The sequence below is a fragment of the Rattus norvegicus genome, chromosome 9, assembly GCF_021556685.1.
Source record: "Rattus norvegicus strain SHRSP/BbbUtx chromosome 9, alternate assembly SHRSP_T2T, whole genome shotgun sequence".
In the NCBI taxonomy this organism is placed as follows: Eukaryota; Metazoa; Chordata; class Mammalia; order Rodentia; family Muridae; genus Rattus; species Rattus norvegicus.
Window position 1 is genome coordinate 97,114,139 of NC_141542.1, and position 17,368 is coordinate 97,131,506.

At 39.8% G+C, this 17,368-nt stretch overlaps 1 protein-coding gene across 49 annotated transcripts in view; it reads right to left on the bottom strand.

The window, feature by feature from the left end:
- Positions 1 to 17,368, bottom strand: part of Dock10 (dedicator of cytokinesis 10) — a 257,968-nt gene that overhangs the window by 147,186 nt on the left and 93,414 nt on the right. For 11 of the 49 annotated variants that reach the window (XR_015628580.1, XR_015628578.1, XM_087565518.1 and 8 more), the window contains exon 1: positions 15,200 to 15,407. The exons of 29 other annotated variants lie outside the window; for them this stretch is intronic. Coding sequence is in view for 17 of the 20 variants with exons in the window: in XM_087565518.1 (XP_087421644.1) it covers positions 15,200 to 15,286 (87 nt within the window). In the remaining 3 variants the exon portion in view is untranslated. Of the gene's footprint in view, positions 1 to 15,199; positions 15,408 to 17,368 lie in introns of those variants that run through there. 9 more of the 49 variants (XR_015628579.1, XM_087565520.1, XM_087565514.1 and 6 more) reach the window with 2 other exon arrangements.

The following is a 17,368-nucleotide window of genomic DNA, read 5'->3' on the forward strand; positions in this document are numbered from 1 at the left end:
GAAGAAACTATGCAAATAATCAAACGGTTGAAATCCTGGACTCAAGAGAAGCTGCGTATCTGCCGAGAAGCATGTCCCCACTAGTGAAAAGAAAATAAACTAAGTGCTAGAGGGTGAAGCAATGTGTTATTATAGAGATGACGCATTTGCTCCACACCAGACTAGATCACAAAGTGAGAAAAATGGGGCTCTTCCCCTGAAGAAAGTATTATAAAACAGAAAATGAAAGTCACAATGAAAGGAACCCCTAGTCTTTCTATAAGCATTCATGTAAATGAATGAAAAGGCTGGTCCATACTTAGGATTATCTTGGGGGGTGGGCTCCTAGAAGGGTGAGGGGCCACCGTGAAACCTTTATACTAATGTGATCCTGCAAATAGTAATGTCAGTAGCAACTGTCCTATCAACCTCCTGGCCTCCCACTAGATGCCCCACCCCTGTAAAGCAGACTTAACCAAGTTTTCATCTATGTTTTCAAAACTGCTAATGGGCTTCTTAAAATAGACATCAATATTTTTGGATGATTTTCCAAATATTAGAAACATCAAAATATGAACATCATAGACACATTTTATTCATCCAGTTTTCTGGATTAAAAGAAAAACAGACAAACAAACAAACACCTTAAATGCTTAAGGAAATTGGTGAGGTAAATGTTCTTTTTGGAAAGCCCCATCAAGAGAACTGGCTATACTTAGCAAGAAAAAAATACAGAGCCTTTCATGGGACATTTGAAAGAGTTGAGTTGGCCAACACAGTGTGTTTTGTGACAGTGATTTAAAACACTTCACATATTGGGGTAAAATTTATAGAGGCTCTGTGGCAGTGAGGAAGCTTTCCTCAGACCTGCTGCATTTTCATATGTATTTTTCCATTGACACGCACTTTCAGTTCAAAGTTCCTTATTTCCCAGGCAACTGCTAATTTCCAAGGATCACGACTTGAGAAAGAGTGTGTGTGTGGTGTATGCGTATGTGTGTGTGCACGTGAGAGGATAAACATAAATGTGGTTTTGTACTTGCAGTGGATGCTGGAAGTTGATGTCAGCATCTTCCTAAACCACCATCAACCTTAGTTCCTGAGATAGAACTGCTCAGTGAACCTAGAGGTCACCTTTCTTGGCTGGGCTGGCTGGCCAGTGAGTTCCCAGGACCCTCCTGTCTCTGTCTCCTCAGTACTGGGGTTAAAAACTACATTGTGAGGGTGTGGGGAATCCAACTCAGGTCCTCAGGCTTGAGCTACGAGGACTCTGTCCAGTCGGTAATCTCCTAAGCTCTATCTTACATGGGCCTTGGCCATCTTTAAGCAGTTGTAGTTCACTCCAGGGCAGCCCCAGGTCTCAGTTCTCCAGTATTATCCCTGGTCCTGAACTATCTTTTTGGAATTTCAAAGGATAAAACACTCAATCTGCAATCTCTCTCTCTCTCTCTCTCTCTCTCTCTCTCTCTCTCTCTCTCCTCCCTCCCTCCCTCCCTATCCTCCCTTCCCTCTATCCATCTGTCGTCCATCTATCTGTCCACCCATCTGTCTTCCCATCTATCAATCTTTCTAAATTTCTGTCTCTCCCTTTGAATTTACATTAATATGTATATATAAATCACATAAAGTCAAAACAAAATTGTATGCTGAAACCAATCAGAAAATGTTCATCTCTGCCATAGACTGGGCAGGTTATTCATGTCTGTTTCCTACACTGGTTTCAACTTCTGAGTATGCAGTGCTGGTCAGTACTCTTTGCAGTGGTCTGTGAAATGGCTGCTAACACCTTTCTCTTTTTCTCTTCTAAGCCCACTGTGAACAGGAGTGCAGGAGTGTGAGTGCATTGCAACCCAGCGGTGTAAAGGGAAAAGGCATCTCAGGAGTGGGTTTCTACCGTCTTGATTCATTTTTAAAAATTTTATGTCTCATTGGCCCTGAACTTGCACATTAATTCAGAAAACGAGGCTAAGGGGTTGGTTTACTAAATAAAATGCCTGCCTTACAACTCTACATCCTGAGTTTGACCTCTGAAGCTATGTTAGAAGTGTTGGGTATAATATTGATTGACTACTTGCAATCTCTGCTTGAAGATGGCAAGGATAGGAGATCCTTAGCAATCACTGGCCATGGGTAGCCTAATTGTTGAGCCCAGTAAAAGACCTTGTCTCAAAGGAGATGACTGGCATCTCTGAAGATCACATGGGACATTGTCCTTTGTCCTTCACGCATACATGTTCATACACACCTGAACACACAGCCACACTCCTCCCAAACATTCATAAAGAAGAACTTGGAAGCAAAAGGATATTTCAGAGAAGACTTTTCACTGAAATACAAACTATAGCTAAACTTAATCTAATTCAAGTTACTATAGTAGGCATACAGTGTTTCAGAGTCTAAAGCTACTGATACAATTTACAGATCAAACCACAAACTCTTCTTGATAGATTATTAAACTATAGTATAGACTGCAGACATTTGTAAAGACATATTTTTAAGTATCTAGCACAGCAGGGAACTCGTGAATGATATCCCTCAGCCCTTTCTTATTGCACTGGGATTATTTTTCAATGAGAATTGATACTGCACTAAGATTATTTTGAGATGGGGAATCTCAAATCTAGACTATGTGCTCAGTAACCTTTGACAGAGGGATATGTTAATAAACTTTTGTATTTCCAGGGATTTTCTTAATGTGTATCACTGAAGATACCCCACTATTTGTAGTTTCTTTTTAAATATGATTTTAGGAAGTAAATTTCATTGAGACGGCAAGAGATAGACCTTACTTGGTGGAGTCCTTGCTGAACATGTGTGAGGTCATTCATTCCATCCTTAACTACTGCATAGACTGGGTGTGGTGATACAAATTTATAATCGTAGCACTTGGGAGATAGAAGTAGAAGGAACAAGGGTTCAAGGTTATCCCAAGCTAGGGTGCTGAGTTGAAAGCCAGTCTAGGATACAGAATAGTCTATTACAAGCAAACAATCTCAAAGAACACTAATAGGTTTTCTAGCAGGTAGAAGTTGAGATTTGACAAAGTCTGCATGGAGACTTTTTGTGTCTATTGTGGAGAGTGCCCAAGGCAGCAGTTGTCTCGAAAGCAAGGGACCAGTCTGTTCAAACGTCTTGTTCACAGAGAAAGACACACTCAAGAACGGTGGGATAAGTTCTTTTTCACCCTTGGCTCTTGGTAAAGACACTGAGTAGAACTGGAGACTGAACAGCACCGATTTATGGCTTTAACAAGGATCAAGCTGTCCCTCCTGAATTTAATGGGCCTGTTTCTTTTGGAAATACACCAAGTGGGATAAGGCATGTGCCAAGATTACCCTGAATTGAATTGGGTTTTTATGGTGCTTTTTACTCTCTTACTCTGTCTTGCAAATGAGTAATGACTTTCATTAACCATCCGAAAGTCACTGTGCCTGGGAAAAGCACCCACCACTAGCACCTGTTATTATGTAGCAGGGGGTGTTACACCACAGTGGTAACAGGCCCTATTCTTCTTATGCACCATTAAGAGATTTGTTTGTTCTGGTCCCCCAAACCCACAGCTCCCTTCCAAATCAACTTCACAGCATCAGAATGGTCTCCTGTCACAAAAACAAAAGCTTTCTTCCTCTGTACTTACCCACAACTTCTAATGGTATGCTAACACAGTGTCTAAGCCCGAGTAGTGAAGTTGACATGGTAACAGTCCAGTCTGTCAAGACTATTTGATTGGCCTGAAACAAGTAGACTGTCCATTTCCCAACTGAAGGCATTAATTTCTAGGGTAAAGGATAGCAGCACAAACAGCTGGATTCTTCTCATCAGAGCAATTCAAAATCGATTGGTTGAGGAAGTGACGCTGAAGAAAATCAGCATTGGAAATATGACTAAATTGCCAACCTTTCTCCAGAATAAAAGTCCAGTCCAACTAGAAATTAGCCTAGCCTATCTAGCCTGTTTTAGCTAAGTTCAAAGTCTATGGGAGGATGTGGTTGCAGGCCTTCTATGAAAAAACAGTGGGAAGGCTTGTTTCACCCCCATGAGCTGTAAGACTTTGTGTATGATGATTAAACTCCTCGTGCTTTAGTTTAAAGTTTGTATAGTGACTTAGTAGAGGCCTCCTTGGAGGACAAAATGATGTTGTACTTCTAATGCTCAGTCTGTAATACTGTTTTCTTAAATATTAAGTAGCTAAAGACTGGTTTACCATTTTTACTTGTTGTAGATTAAAAGCACCTGTAATGTACTTGTAATGTGTATAGGACACATTCGATAGTGTTCCATAATTAAGTGTATATCCCTTCTTCCAGATCCAGGGATAATCTAGATTCTATATAGGGAACATAAAAAAACATATAAAATCAAAGGTATATTTAAGGATGTCTTTGCAACATTATCTTCCTTACAAGATGGATAAATGTATTCAAGTTCATTCAAGGGTGACAAGGTGAGGTTGATGGTGGCCAATCCTAGTCAGTGAAGACACTAAAGTATAATCTTTCAAAAGTAGTGGTTGGGAATCATGAGTAGTGGAGAAATGTGTATATCTATAAGGTGCTTTCGAAATGACATTAAGACTAGGAGAGGGTATGGAGTAAACCAGTGTGGAACTGTACACTACATGCCATTTTTAAAAAATTGTTCAGTGATTCATGAGTATTAGTTAGCTGTCAATATTTCATATATAATAGGGGTTTTGTTGTTGAAAATGTAGGCAAGGTAAGACCTATGGTTCTAGTATTGCTTCAAAAGGAAGAACAGAGGTAGTGTCTCATAAGGTGAGCAGTTCAAGGAAGTCTAGATGATATTTGTAGATCTATGCATGAGATTAGAACTGCAGTCTATACTACCTAGGCTTCTAAGAAGTCATTAGGCTGCCAGGACGTGGCCCGACTCAGAAATTATGAGATGAAGCCTATAAAACAATGATACTTATTAAAACTGTTTTTATATAGTTTATAATAAAACAAAAATGCTTATTTATCATCATTCAATAAAGATGAGAATAAATATTATGTAATAGAAAAACTGCACAGACTTTAAAACTATAAAGAAAACTAATTACACAGATTTAAATATCATTAGCTTATTGCATTTTGGTGATACTGGGATATTTAGGAGGTTGTTTTTATGTTTTTGGATGAACATGTGTTGCTTTCATTATGGTAAAAGGATGAACTTGGTTCTTCAAAAGAATCAAGCCTTCATTAAACACTGGGGAGTTATTTGATTTTAAAATTGTTTACCCTTTGAAAATCCACCAGAGAGGAAGCCCAGAAATATCACAGTGGGGCTTCACATAGAATTTCAACCACTAACAGACTCAAGTAATTACAACAAAAGATACACAAAACATTGGGGAAAAAAGAGACCAGAGAAAATAATTACAGATTGGGCATGTGGTTCTAGAAGCTCATGCCAGCAACACAGAGAAGTACAATTAGTGATTTAATAACTGAACTATTTTTAGCTTTGCAGGGACCCACAAACATCTGGTGAGTTACTTACACACTGTTCTGAAATGGTGCTTATAGCCACGAATTCCAACTGCAAACTCTACTGGGAAGTTTTAGAATCCCATACCTACCTGCTCTGTGACTGGAGCAAGCCACCAAAATCTTGGCTGAAGTTAATCAGGGTGGGTAAAAGGGCATGCTGTCGTAAAGATGAAGCAGATAAAATATGTCTAGATGAACCACTAAATACCAGCAAAATATAGACTCCTTTTATTTAAAAAGTACTCTACCCAAAGCCTTATACTTAAGTCAAGACCAAGCAATCAGCAATCATACAGAGAACATTGAATTTTTCATTTACCAAGGTATGTACTATATATTTTACATTTGTTTCTAAATTTCCCTTAAAATCCTATTAAAGATGAATTCTAATCAAAGTAAAAGAATTAATAAACTTGTATAAAAAGGGATCTGGCCCTCTCTGATGCCCTTTAGGAAAAGGAAAGTGAGCTTTCTAGATATGCCTATTACTAATTCAGCATGACTTTCAGAGTCTGCCTTTTTTCCCCTGAAAATATAGCCTGGAAAATATTTCTTTTCATATTTATACATTCAGATCACAAGAAAATGATCAGATTCATAATTGGTTCACTATTAAACAAATTAGCTTTGCAGATACAAATTTCCAGAGGGAAAAAATCAATATTGTAAAAAAAAATCTATGCTTTGAATTTCATTCTGTAGCTCTAACTTACTCAAATTGAAATGAATTTGTCACTGCAGGGAGCTGTGGACAGAGCAAGGCAGCAGACAGAATCAGGAAAGCAGAACTGTGTCTGCAGTTAACCCTTTGTATTAAGAGGCTACACACTCAAACCTGGCTTCTACATTGGAAGTGTAATCAGGGGAAGCGAGCCTAGGGACTCCCTACTGGGTTACTCTAGTTCTCTTGTTCTATATTAGCTATTCCTGGTTCTCATGAAAACCTGGTCTTTTCAAAGAAATGGTATGAAAAGAGTTTCTCCCCTGTGTTTGAGAAGTTTCATGGTCTTTCTGTGACACACTGCGCCTCCTGTGATGCTACTTGGGACTTACCAGACTTTTTTGATCCCCCTGTCAATGGTTTTTAGATATCTGAAGTTTTACTTTCATATCCTGTGATCTACTGACATAGTATAACATCATATATAAATGCCTTTCTGAGGGTATATAACTAATATAGGACTAATATAACTAATGATACAGGAAAACAAACAAAAAATAAAAATTTACTTAAGGACCATGACAGTAGGCTCTATTAGCACTCAAGAGAATCCAGAAAAGCAAAGAGCTCTCAATGACCATCCATAGGCTTTTTAGAAGAATCCTAAAATAATCATAATCATCATAATCATTCCTATGTTTAGTTCATCAGACCACTTTGCAAACAATATAGCAGTCAATTAATTTCAGCATTTGACTAGAGGGATGGTGGTTAAGAGCACTGGCTGATTTTCCAGAGGACCCAAGTTTAATACCCACATTGTTGTTAACAATGGTCTGTTATCTTCAGTCCCAGGGAATCTAATACTCCCCTCTTGCCTCTACACACACTGCACACTTGGGGTACACACACAGACATACAAGCAAGCAAAACACAAATACACATAATATAAAAACTAAAATATAAACTAGAAAAAAAACCGAACTTCAATGTTACCAAGATTAACAAGTTAGCAAAGCATAATGGTGCACACTTGGGAGGCAGAGGCAGGTGGCTTTCAATGAGTTCAAGGACAGCATGGTCTACACTGTGAGTTCTAGGACTAGATAGTGTAACATGATGAAACCTTGGAGAGACAGGTGGGGGGGAGGGTTGAGAAAGGGGAAGGGGGAGGGGGAGAGAGAGAAGACACAGAAGAGGGTTACATTTCTTAGAAGAAATAAACAGTCCAAATGAACAAGAGTTTGTTAGAAACTAAGAGACTTCTTTGGCTTTAACAAGATCAGAATGGAGCCAACTTCCACACTATTTGTGTGTAAAACAAATGGGAAGATTGGAGAGAGCCCTCACAGCTGCATCCATGGCCGCAGCTGTCACCCTGTGGTCGTGTGACAGATTTAATTGAGCCTTTCATCAGGAGGAGTTCCACTGGACAACATCTCAGAAGCCCGAGCTTCAGAGAACAAGAGCAGCTTTTCTAAGGGGAAAGGAAATGATTGGGTAAGGAACAAGCCCTCTTATGCTGACCCCTTAACTCCCTCTGTCTTGAACCACATGAGTTTCCTGAGAATGGAAAAACACGAGCTAAAAAATCAGAGTTAAGAACCATACAGCTGGGCAGACTCAGCTTAAGACGAGATTTAAAATGGTTCCCTTGGCAACCAGGGCAGACAGATCGGAGACGAAATCAAGCGGTAGTCACCCTTTGAGTATTTGCTCATTTCAGAAATGTGAATGAATACCAATGATAAAGCATATAAAGCTTCGGCAAATAGGTGAGATTAATATGGTCAATTTTTCCTATTTAGTATAATTTCATTAGAAACTGAAGATTAACTAGTGTTAAAGAATTTATTGTTATAAGAGATACTTTCAAATTGAATTTATATCTGCAGTCTTGTTTTCATTTTAGAAACCTAGGCAGTAATAGGCCCCTGTTGCAGTTACTGCTAACATCATATATATCTTTAGAACATGTCAAATGTTCACAATTTCTGAATAGCAAATGAAAACTTAAATCAAGGACAGTAAATGCTTCTCTATGCAATGGTGGTGCTTATAAAGATATAGAAAATATCCAACAAGATTTAAATCAAATTAAATTACACGTCTCATTTAGTTTTCTAGAAACACTTGAAAGATAATAAATATCATTAAAAATACATCACAAGCCAATTACAAGCCTACCTGACACGGGGGAAGTTAATCTTTCTGCGCAAGCTGCAGGGGACTTTAAATCAATTTATAGGAGGTCTGTGATAAAAGCCACTGCCAGCTCACACCTTAACATCATCTTAATTCTTCAACGGTGACACAAACTTTCACTCACAGGCTGAGTTGTTGTGTGCGTAACGTGTAAGTACATATGCATTAGCACAAACTTGAATGTGAACAATTCTTCCAACTGAATGTTATATTTTTAGCAGACTTCCAAATATTAAGCCCATTCTTCACACTCTCTTCCTTATAGACTAATCATAATGGGCCTCACTCTTATGATGTCAGATAGCTGAGTGTCTGCTTGTCCGGGGTCAATGGGAAGGGAACCCAAGGAGAGCCTATTCAATCCTTCCCTCTGGAATTCCCCCATCTTGAGGGAAGGGATGACAGGATTAAGAGAAATGGTGAAGCTGTGCCTCTGAGGGGCTGAGCTTCACAGAACTATCAATTGCTTCCACCTACCGAGTCACCTTTCCCTCTGCCTCAGTGGCTCTGAGCTCCTTCCTGTTCTTTCTACATCCTCCTTTCAGTGGACTTCTCTGGACTGTGTGAGTAGATTTCGAATTCTTGCCATTAAAGAAATCTAACCTGTAACACCAGGAGCAGTACCTACAGCAGGGGCCTATCATTTCCCAAGTTTATTCAGATGTGAATGCTCGTGGTGTCAGCCTCTTGCAGCCGATGGCTTCTGCTTTTGAAATGCAGGAATACAACATTTGTGTATTACTGATACATCCCAATCTCATTTCATACTGTGAAAAATGAACCCTAGGTGTCATGGGCACCGTGTATTGAGAGGCTTCGGTAACTTTTTAGCGTTCCAAGGTCATACATGAAGAGCAGCTCTAATCTCTAATTTTCTACTGGGATAAAGTCATCCAACCATCACTTTCCTAAGAGAGATACAAAAGTATATGGCCACTTTTGCTTTCAGTGCTGACAGTCACAGGCTATAATTTTGCTCTCCATAAGAGGTACCTCTTTGTTCTGAGAATGCTGGCAGATCTCTTTGGTTTATAAAAGCATCTGGACGCCATGCCCAGGCTCAGGTCACTTTGTTTTGTTCTATGATTTTCATTTCAAGAGACCCATTTGGTGTGACTCTTATATTGACTACTTCATACGTGTTTTCTTACAGAAAAAAAACCAAAACCACAGCCACATCAAAATACTTAATAATAGTAACAATAGCCAATGTTATTTTAAAGTAAGTTTACCATACATGGTCAATGACGTGGGCTATGATACATGTTAATACTCTCTCTCATTGAGAATGTATATTAATTCTAGAAGAGAGCATCACAGTTGAGCATTTTTTCCCCAAACATGATCCTTGGATTCTGAAAACTTGTGCAACCTGACCAGTAAGTTGATGTTTTGGTCCAGTTCACCTTGAATATGGTGGTCCACTGTGTCAACAATTTGGACTTGCAAGGACCAAATACCAAAATTTATTTTCCTATCAGAAAGGTTCGAGAATAGATGTATAATTTTGAGTACTATTCCTACCCTCTTAGTGAATTTTTTAAACAGTGCAGAGCATTAGAAGTCTGAACAAAGGCAAGAGATCACTGGCAAGAAATCTTGGGAAAGAGACTGTTGGGAATGGAAGACAAGAAATTGTTTTTATATAGGAGTGCAAAGAGGAGAAAAGAAAATGAAATGGTCGACTTAGGATCTGTGCAATGAAGACAGCTAATATTATGGGAGGACCCACATTAGAAATTGCCACTAATTGTTTGCATGTGTGTATGGAGTACAGATATGCTCATGCAGGTATGTGTATGTTTGTATGAGAGAGAGAGAGAGAGTGTGTGTGTGTGTGTGTGTGTGTGTGTGTGTGTGTGTGTGCACACATGTGCACAGGCAAGTGGTCAATGTCAGGTATCTTCTTCAACTGCTCTTTTTGAAAGAGCATCTGTCCCTGAACCCGAGGTCACCAAGCTCACCACTCAATGAGCTCCAGCCTCTACTGCCACCCTAACCTGGGTATTCAAGCTCACACAGCAAGCATTTTACATGTTGAGGCATATGCCCAGCCCTCAAGGGAATCTTTAAAAATTTTCCATATGAGGAAAGGTTTGGGATCATGACCTTTTCCCCCATGTAATGTGAACGCTCTCCTGTAACAAACGGCTCACAGCATGCTCCTATGGGCAGATGCTTCCTTCCTGTGTGTTTCTTCTCTTTCTCACACAGTCAACCTGGAGGAAAGGGCGCTCATTCTGTTATGTTACGGGCTCCCCTCCCAGCCAGTTTGGAGCCAGCCTTCTGCAGCTCCCTGGCACCTGAGTTCCCTTCCCTATTTCTGTCATCCACTTAGCCTCCTCTGAGTTGCCTTCACGTGCACTCTTAGGCTGCATCAAGTTTCAAAGCCTACTTCTCCCTTTTTTGTGTGGACTGACTGAGTTCAGAAGTTCTGGTCACTCCTGCTTCTTTGTTTTCTTTCAAAGTATCCTTTTGCAAATTTCATCCTGGCAGTCCAGATTTGTTTTAATCCCACTCTGGTTTTGTTTCTTAATCACCAAGCATCACCCTGTCTAGGGGTAGGGTACTTGCCTAATATGTGCAAAACCTTGGGGTTAATCCTTAGTGCCACAAGAAAATGGAAGAGAAGCATTAGCACATCACTCCTGGGACCTCACTTTGTACTTCCTTATTTCTAACTGGTTCCTTACATGGTGGCCGAAATAGATACCCACTCTAAATGTTCCTACGCAGTGACAGCAAAGGAGGGGACATGATCAGGAAGGAGATGACTCACATTAGCCTAAGAGTTATCCTGGATATGGATAACTCTTAAGAAAGCACAGTAATGCAAAGTACCATGATGAAGTACCATCCATGAGGAAATCAGTGGATGTCTCTCCACTCAGTGTCTCTGCCTAGAGATTTCACTTCCTAAAGAGCTTGCAGGCAACAGTCCCAGGGAGAAGACAAACTTTCTCACACACTCAAGCTTTTCCAAACACATAGAAATCCTGCAGATTCCTTATCCACAAGCCAGGGGCAACTTTAAAACAACTTCCACATATGCTTCTGACAGTCCAGATGATGGACATAATAACTGAAATACATCATGGATTTGATCTTTCCAAATTAGGCCATGAAACTGACAAAGGAAATGATAGTTTCATTAAGACTTCCTATGCGTTAGAGACCATAATAAATACTCTCGACTAAAAACTAAAAATAAACATACAAATGCAACTTATGAGAAAATTATCAACTGGAGGGCAGCACTCACAGCTCTCAGATTCAAGGATGTAGGTCGGTGATAATGTCGCAATAAGTTTCATTTCTCCTAAACATTTCTCACAACACAGTACTGTCTAACCCAGTGGTTCTCAACCTTTCTAATGTTGGGACCCTTTAATCTAGTTCCTCAAGTTGTGGTGGCCCTCCCCCACCATGATAAAATTATTTTCATTGCTGCTTCATAATTGTACTTTTGCTACTGCTATGAATTATACTATACAGACCTAATATGTAGCATATCTGTTATGTGACTACTGTAAAAGGGTCTTTAGCCCCCAGGGGGTTGTGACCCATAGATATACTGCCAACGGAAGCATAGACCCAGATATACAAAGGTAATTCTTGGTCAATGCATTTGAAGGTTGGGCAAGTAGACTAAGCTTCCAAACAACTTCCTGCAAACAAGGTTGTAATGCTGGTTTTTATTTATTTTTTGAGGTGCTGAGGGTCTAATCCAGTGCTTTGCAAATGTTAGGCAGACCATACACTATTCAGCTACACCTAAAGTCCTCAAGATAATTTTTTTAAACATCCAACAGAGTAAATGATACAACTTTAGCTAGCATTTAAAAGACACAGCATGCACAAAAGCCATCAATCTGGGTCAAGGTAGTCCACAATTTGAAAGGCACAGAAGTCCTGGTTCTCAATAAGTATTCTTGATTAATCGATTAATATGAAATTGAGCAAATTTTAAACTTGGCCGAAAGCAAAGATTGAATGTGGTACCAATGTTCACATGGTTGTTACAAAGGAACAAAGGAAATTGTGGCAATTATATCCAATAATCATTATCTTCCTTTCATACACCCCCCCACACACTCCCACACACATATGAAAATATAGAGGCATCATTTTTTTTAAAATTCCATAGCATGACTTTAAGTTTCCATGGGGAATTCTGTCACTTGGTTTGTTTCTTCTTTACCTCCTCTTCAGGCAATCTGACAGCAATCTAGGGGTGTGGTTTACTAGGGGTGTGGTTTACTGTTTTGAAGCCAAGATAGATGTGCAGTGGAAAGTTCCACTGGGGTGGGCTTCTGCTAATTCAGGTCTATACAGAAGAGGAGATGACACAGGCCTTTTCAGGCAAGCCTCATCTCATCCACACAGAGAATTTTGGGGCCCCGGAGCACCAGAGAGTCAACACAACCCAGATTTATATTCACTGAGTAACTGTGTGACCAAAATTGCTTCTTAGATCATGACAGAATCCCCTGTGCCTCTGTGGCTTCAACTGAGCCACAGAGAAGAAGCCTGTACTACAATCGTGTCCTTTTCCCCCTTGCCCCTGGAAATAACAATACTTAAAAAAATAATAATTTTACTTTTTTTTTCATCTTTCAAATTATGCTCAGAAGGCACATATGTAATGCTAACACATGCTCTCTTAAGACAGGCTGGATGTTAGACGAACATTTCTCAGAAGAGGAAACAGAGGTTCAGAGTGATTTAAATAATCTGCACGTGAGTGCAGAGAGAGAAAGAGTCAGGATGACCCTGAGGTATCCACCTCACGCGGCCCCCTCTAATTACTTAGTTCATTTTCTTGGAGTCTGCTTTCCAAAATGAAAGCAACATCTTAGGATAATACTTAAGGATGGATTGAACAATTCTCTACTCAGTAGAAGAGAAAGCCTGTGGAAGTAGATATCCCTATCTTGGGCACACCAAAACCAGGCAACTGTAGCAGGAAAGTCCCTAGTGCCTTCCACCAAAGAAAGCTAATCACTGTATGAATGATCTTAATTAAATTTGAATGCATTGCTACTGAATGCTGTGGGAAAACACCAGGTCCTTATTGGTTCCTTTTCCCATAGTACTCAGGAGCAATATGTTCAAATTCAATTAAGATAATTCATAGAGTGATTAGCTTCATTATACTTCGAGACACTGGGGACTGTCCTCTTGCCAATACTGTATGTGTGGTGGATGTAAGATAGACACAGTCTTCTCCTGTGTGTTGTCTCTTTTAGTAGAAACAAAAAGTAAATCCCATGGTGGCTTAACCCACAGTGCTTTAAACACCGAAAGAGATGTAGCAGGAGAATTATGCTTCCTGGACTGGTCTGAAGGTTGAAGCCATTACACATCAAGACAAGTTTTGAAACAATTATTCTCTTTAGCAGACTAAAGATAAACATCTGAGTACGGTTTTATGGAGCTGGTCGAGTGGACTCAGATTTCTGGCAAATGGGGAGCAAATTCTGTGGGCAAGCCCAGGCCACATACCTGAGGAACAACACCAAGAAACATGATTGAGTCTGTTAGCATAAAGAAAGTCATGTACATATGTATGGGCGTGTATGTATATGTACATGTATGTGATGTGTGTGATTGAAAGTCACCTCTGATTTTAGACTTGGACATTTGTATTATCGGTTTTATCAGTTTTTTCTTTTTCTTTTTTCTTTTTTTTTAACCCCCCTGAAAAACAGTTCTCAATCAGGCAATCAGCCTTTCCCACCAAGTATACTTGATGGGAGCTGTCTTCCAGAGTAGCTGCTACCAAGACCTCATAAATAAGAGACAGGGTCATTGCTACATGTCTTACAACACACAGAAGAACCCCACAGTAAAGATGCCCAGACCCCAAATGACCGCGACTTTGAGGTTGAGGGTGCCTGCTCTGTAGATGTCAAACAGAACTTGAACAGCCCTGTGAAATGACCGACCTTCTAAAAGGACCTATTCCATAACATTGCTGCAGCCTTTTTATAGAAGCTGAGCCTTTCCTGGTAACAGCAGGTTCCCTGGCAATCAGCTACCACTGAGTTCTACAGAATACTAGATATGGATCTGTAAGAACATGTGTCCACCCATAGTTTTCCTTTCATTTTGCAAGAATAAAAAGGGTGAACCGTTTTCATGGTAAAATAAAATCTTTCTGACCTTTTATACTCTTTCCTTGATTCTGTTGATATGACTCTTTAGCCTTTCCTTCACAGTTTGAATTATTCTTTATAAGAACATTAAAGTAAATTAGTGATACATGATAAAAAGAGAACACCAGTAATTAAAAATAAAGTAAAGAGATAAGTCTTTGGGGGGGTCTTAATTCAGGGAACTTGAGAGTCATAGAAAGAGACTAAGTGGAGAGTTGTGGCTCACACTTACAACCCTTTGTTCAGAAGCTGAAGGAGAAGGACTGCTGGGAGCCCAAATCAGTCTGAACTCCATAGAACTGCAAAGCGGCCAAGATGACAGTGTGAGACTCTATCTCAGAAATCCAAACCCCAAACTCAGACCAACATATACATCTAAGAGCAAACAAACACAACCGAGAGAAACAATTTCAGAAATAATGATACATAAATATTACGATAACCCTTGATGGATTTCTGTTTATCTAGTAATGTTCAGATTAAACCCACTGTCAGTAGTTTTAGTTACATTAAGTTTGAAAGCAACATGACTTTCAAAATAAATATTCAAGTTTTACAAAGGCTATTTATGAGCCAAACAGAGTCTGCTACTGTATAGAGTGCTTTGTCTAGTAACTTGCAGTAGAAGCCTGTTCAAAAGCATCCCATTTTTCAGAGAAAGCACCAGGAAATTAAAATGAGAAGCCGGTTCAGATACCTACAGCACTAACCCTGTGGATTCCTTCTGGATTCACTCTCTTCACAGTTCGCCTCCTCTTCCAAAATTCCTTTCCTCGGAAGCTCATCATATGCCTTGAAATCCAGTCATAAAATATTTGAAAATTACCGATGCCCTTACACCTTTTCTTTCTGAGGTTTCACCGAGCTGGCTGAACAAATCTCTCTGCTCCCCTAAGAAGGGAAGTGCTCATGCTACATCTATGTAGCTCAACAAAAAGGAAAGGCAAACCCACAAGTCACCACTTCCTGTAAGCAGCTAAGGACCAGCTGTTGAACCACTGCTCTCATGCAGAAATTCTCCCTAGCCACCTTCTTTAATACAAAACAGCGAGATAGACCATTGATCATCTCTGTGAATGATTCTAAACAGAACTCAGCTCTGTGTAGCTGACATCTAGCACATGGGCTGACCCATGATAGGATGTGCTAGCAGTCTCCCAACATATCATCTGATTTTTTTTTCTGGTGTAAGATTTTTATTTTCGTGGCTGGAAGATTGTATTTTACAACTTTTTTTTCCTACTCATAGACTCACTTAAGAACCTATGGACCCACTCATTGGAGCAGTTGCAACTGTTCAGAAACTGCCGAGCCTGGCAGGGATCATAAATCTAGAAATGTATTTGTGGATTTTCCTAACTATGGAAGTCCAAATTCCTGACTCACAGTTTTAGAGAAATAGGCAAAGCATCTTATAAAAATCACATAATAATCTCAAGAAACTCTGAAGTAACTTCCTCCCTTTCTAATTTTTGCATATGTCTGTCTTCTATTCCTCTTAAGGCACCACAGTTCTGAATCCTGTGGTTCCCTCCCATGCCTCAGCTTCTGCAATTTAAACCTAGATCTTTTTTTTTTCTGGGGCTGTACTTCTGTGGAACAACTCATACAATGTCTATGTGAAGCTAGATTTTTAAACTCATCCTGAGGTAAAAGAAATGACTCTGTCATTTCTCTGTCCCTTTGGCTATTGAACACAACTCTCCTTAAAAAAGAGGCATTACCAAAGTGGATTTGGGGATTTCAGCTGGACCAACCTCATCGTAACTGCAAGGAAGGGAAAGTCAGAAGCACAGTAGACCCTGGCCCAGGAGATGGCATCACTGAGGAGCACTAAAATCTACATCACCAGTATCCTGTGGCAACTTGACCCATTCAAAGTCCTTTTTCAGAAATGTGTTAGAAAACAAAAATAACAAGGGTACTGAGCAAGAATCATTGATGAAGACAATACAATGGTCCAATCAGAAGAAGTCACCATAAAGTTCATCAAGACAAAACACCTTGATTCCAGTAGGTGATAAGAATTGCTTAAACACTATCTTTAAGCATTGCTGAACTTTATGAGAAATACATGATGTTTCCTGTGCTTTAAGAAGCTGTGTTGGACAGAGGATCTCATTAGAGTTTGCAGAATTTTGGGGGGAGCTGCATAGAGATGTTTTCTTCAGAGGATGGCATCAATGGGAGGGGAGGCCCTTGGTTCTATGGAAGCTCGATGCCCCAGTATAGGGGAATACTAGGGTGGTGAGGCTGGAGTGGGTGGGTAGAAGCAGGGAAGAGGTGGATGGGATAGGGGGTTTGCAGAGGGGAAACCGGGAAAGGGGATACCATTTGAAATGTAAATAAATAAAATAACCAATAAAACAATAAAAAAGAGAGACCCTTCTTAAGGAAGTTTTGGATAATAGGTGAGGACCAAGAAGGTGAACACAGGTGAGGGCATCCAGCATGAACAGGCATCAGGGGAGAATGGTCAGTATCATGGTGGCTGCTCATCCTTGGCCAATTGCTCACCCTTTTTAGGTCCCCCTTTTCCTCATTTACAAAACAGATATGCCATGGTCACTACTTTGTAGAAATTATAAGGATAACTGAGAAAAGGCTTTAACGAGTCCATGTATTACCTTGCCTGTTGTATCATAAGCACAGTGATTAACCAATGTAAAGGGTAAAGGGGTAGAGTTTAGGAAAAGAGTTGAGTATTAGGAAAAGAGCTGGATGTCAGGGTTACCTAGAGCCAAGAGTTAAATAGGAGAAGTGGAAAAGGTTGAACATTGAAGCCAAAAACGGTTCTTTATGGCTCTGAATGTCAACATCATGAAAGTTTCTACTGTGTCTGAAAATGATAGTGACTACTGAGGGATTTC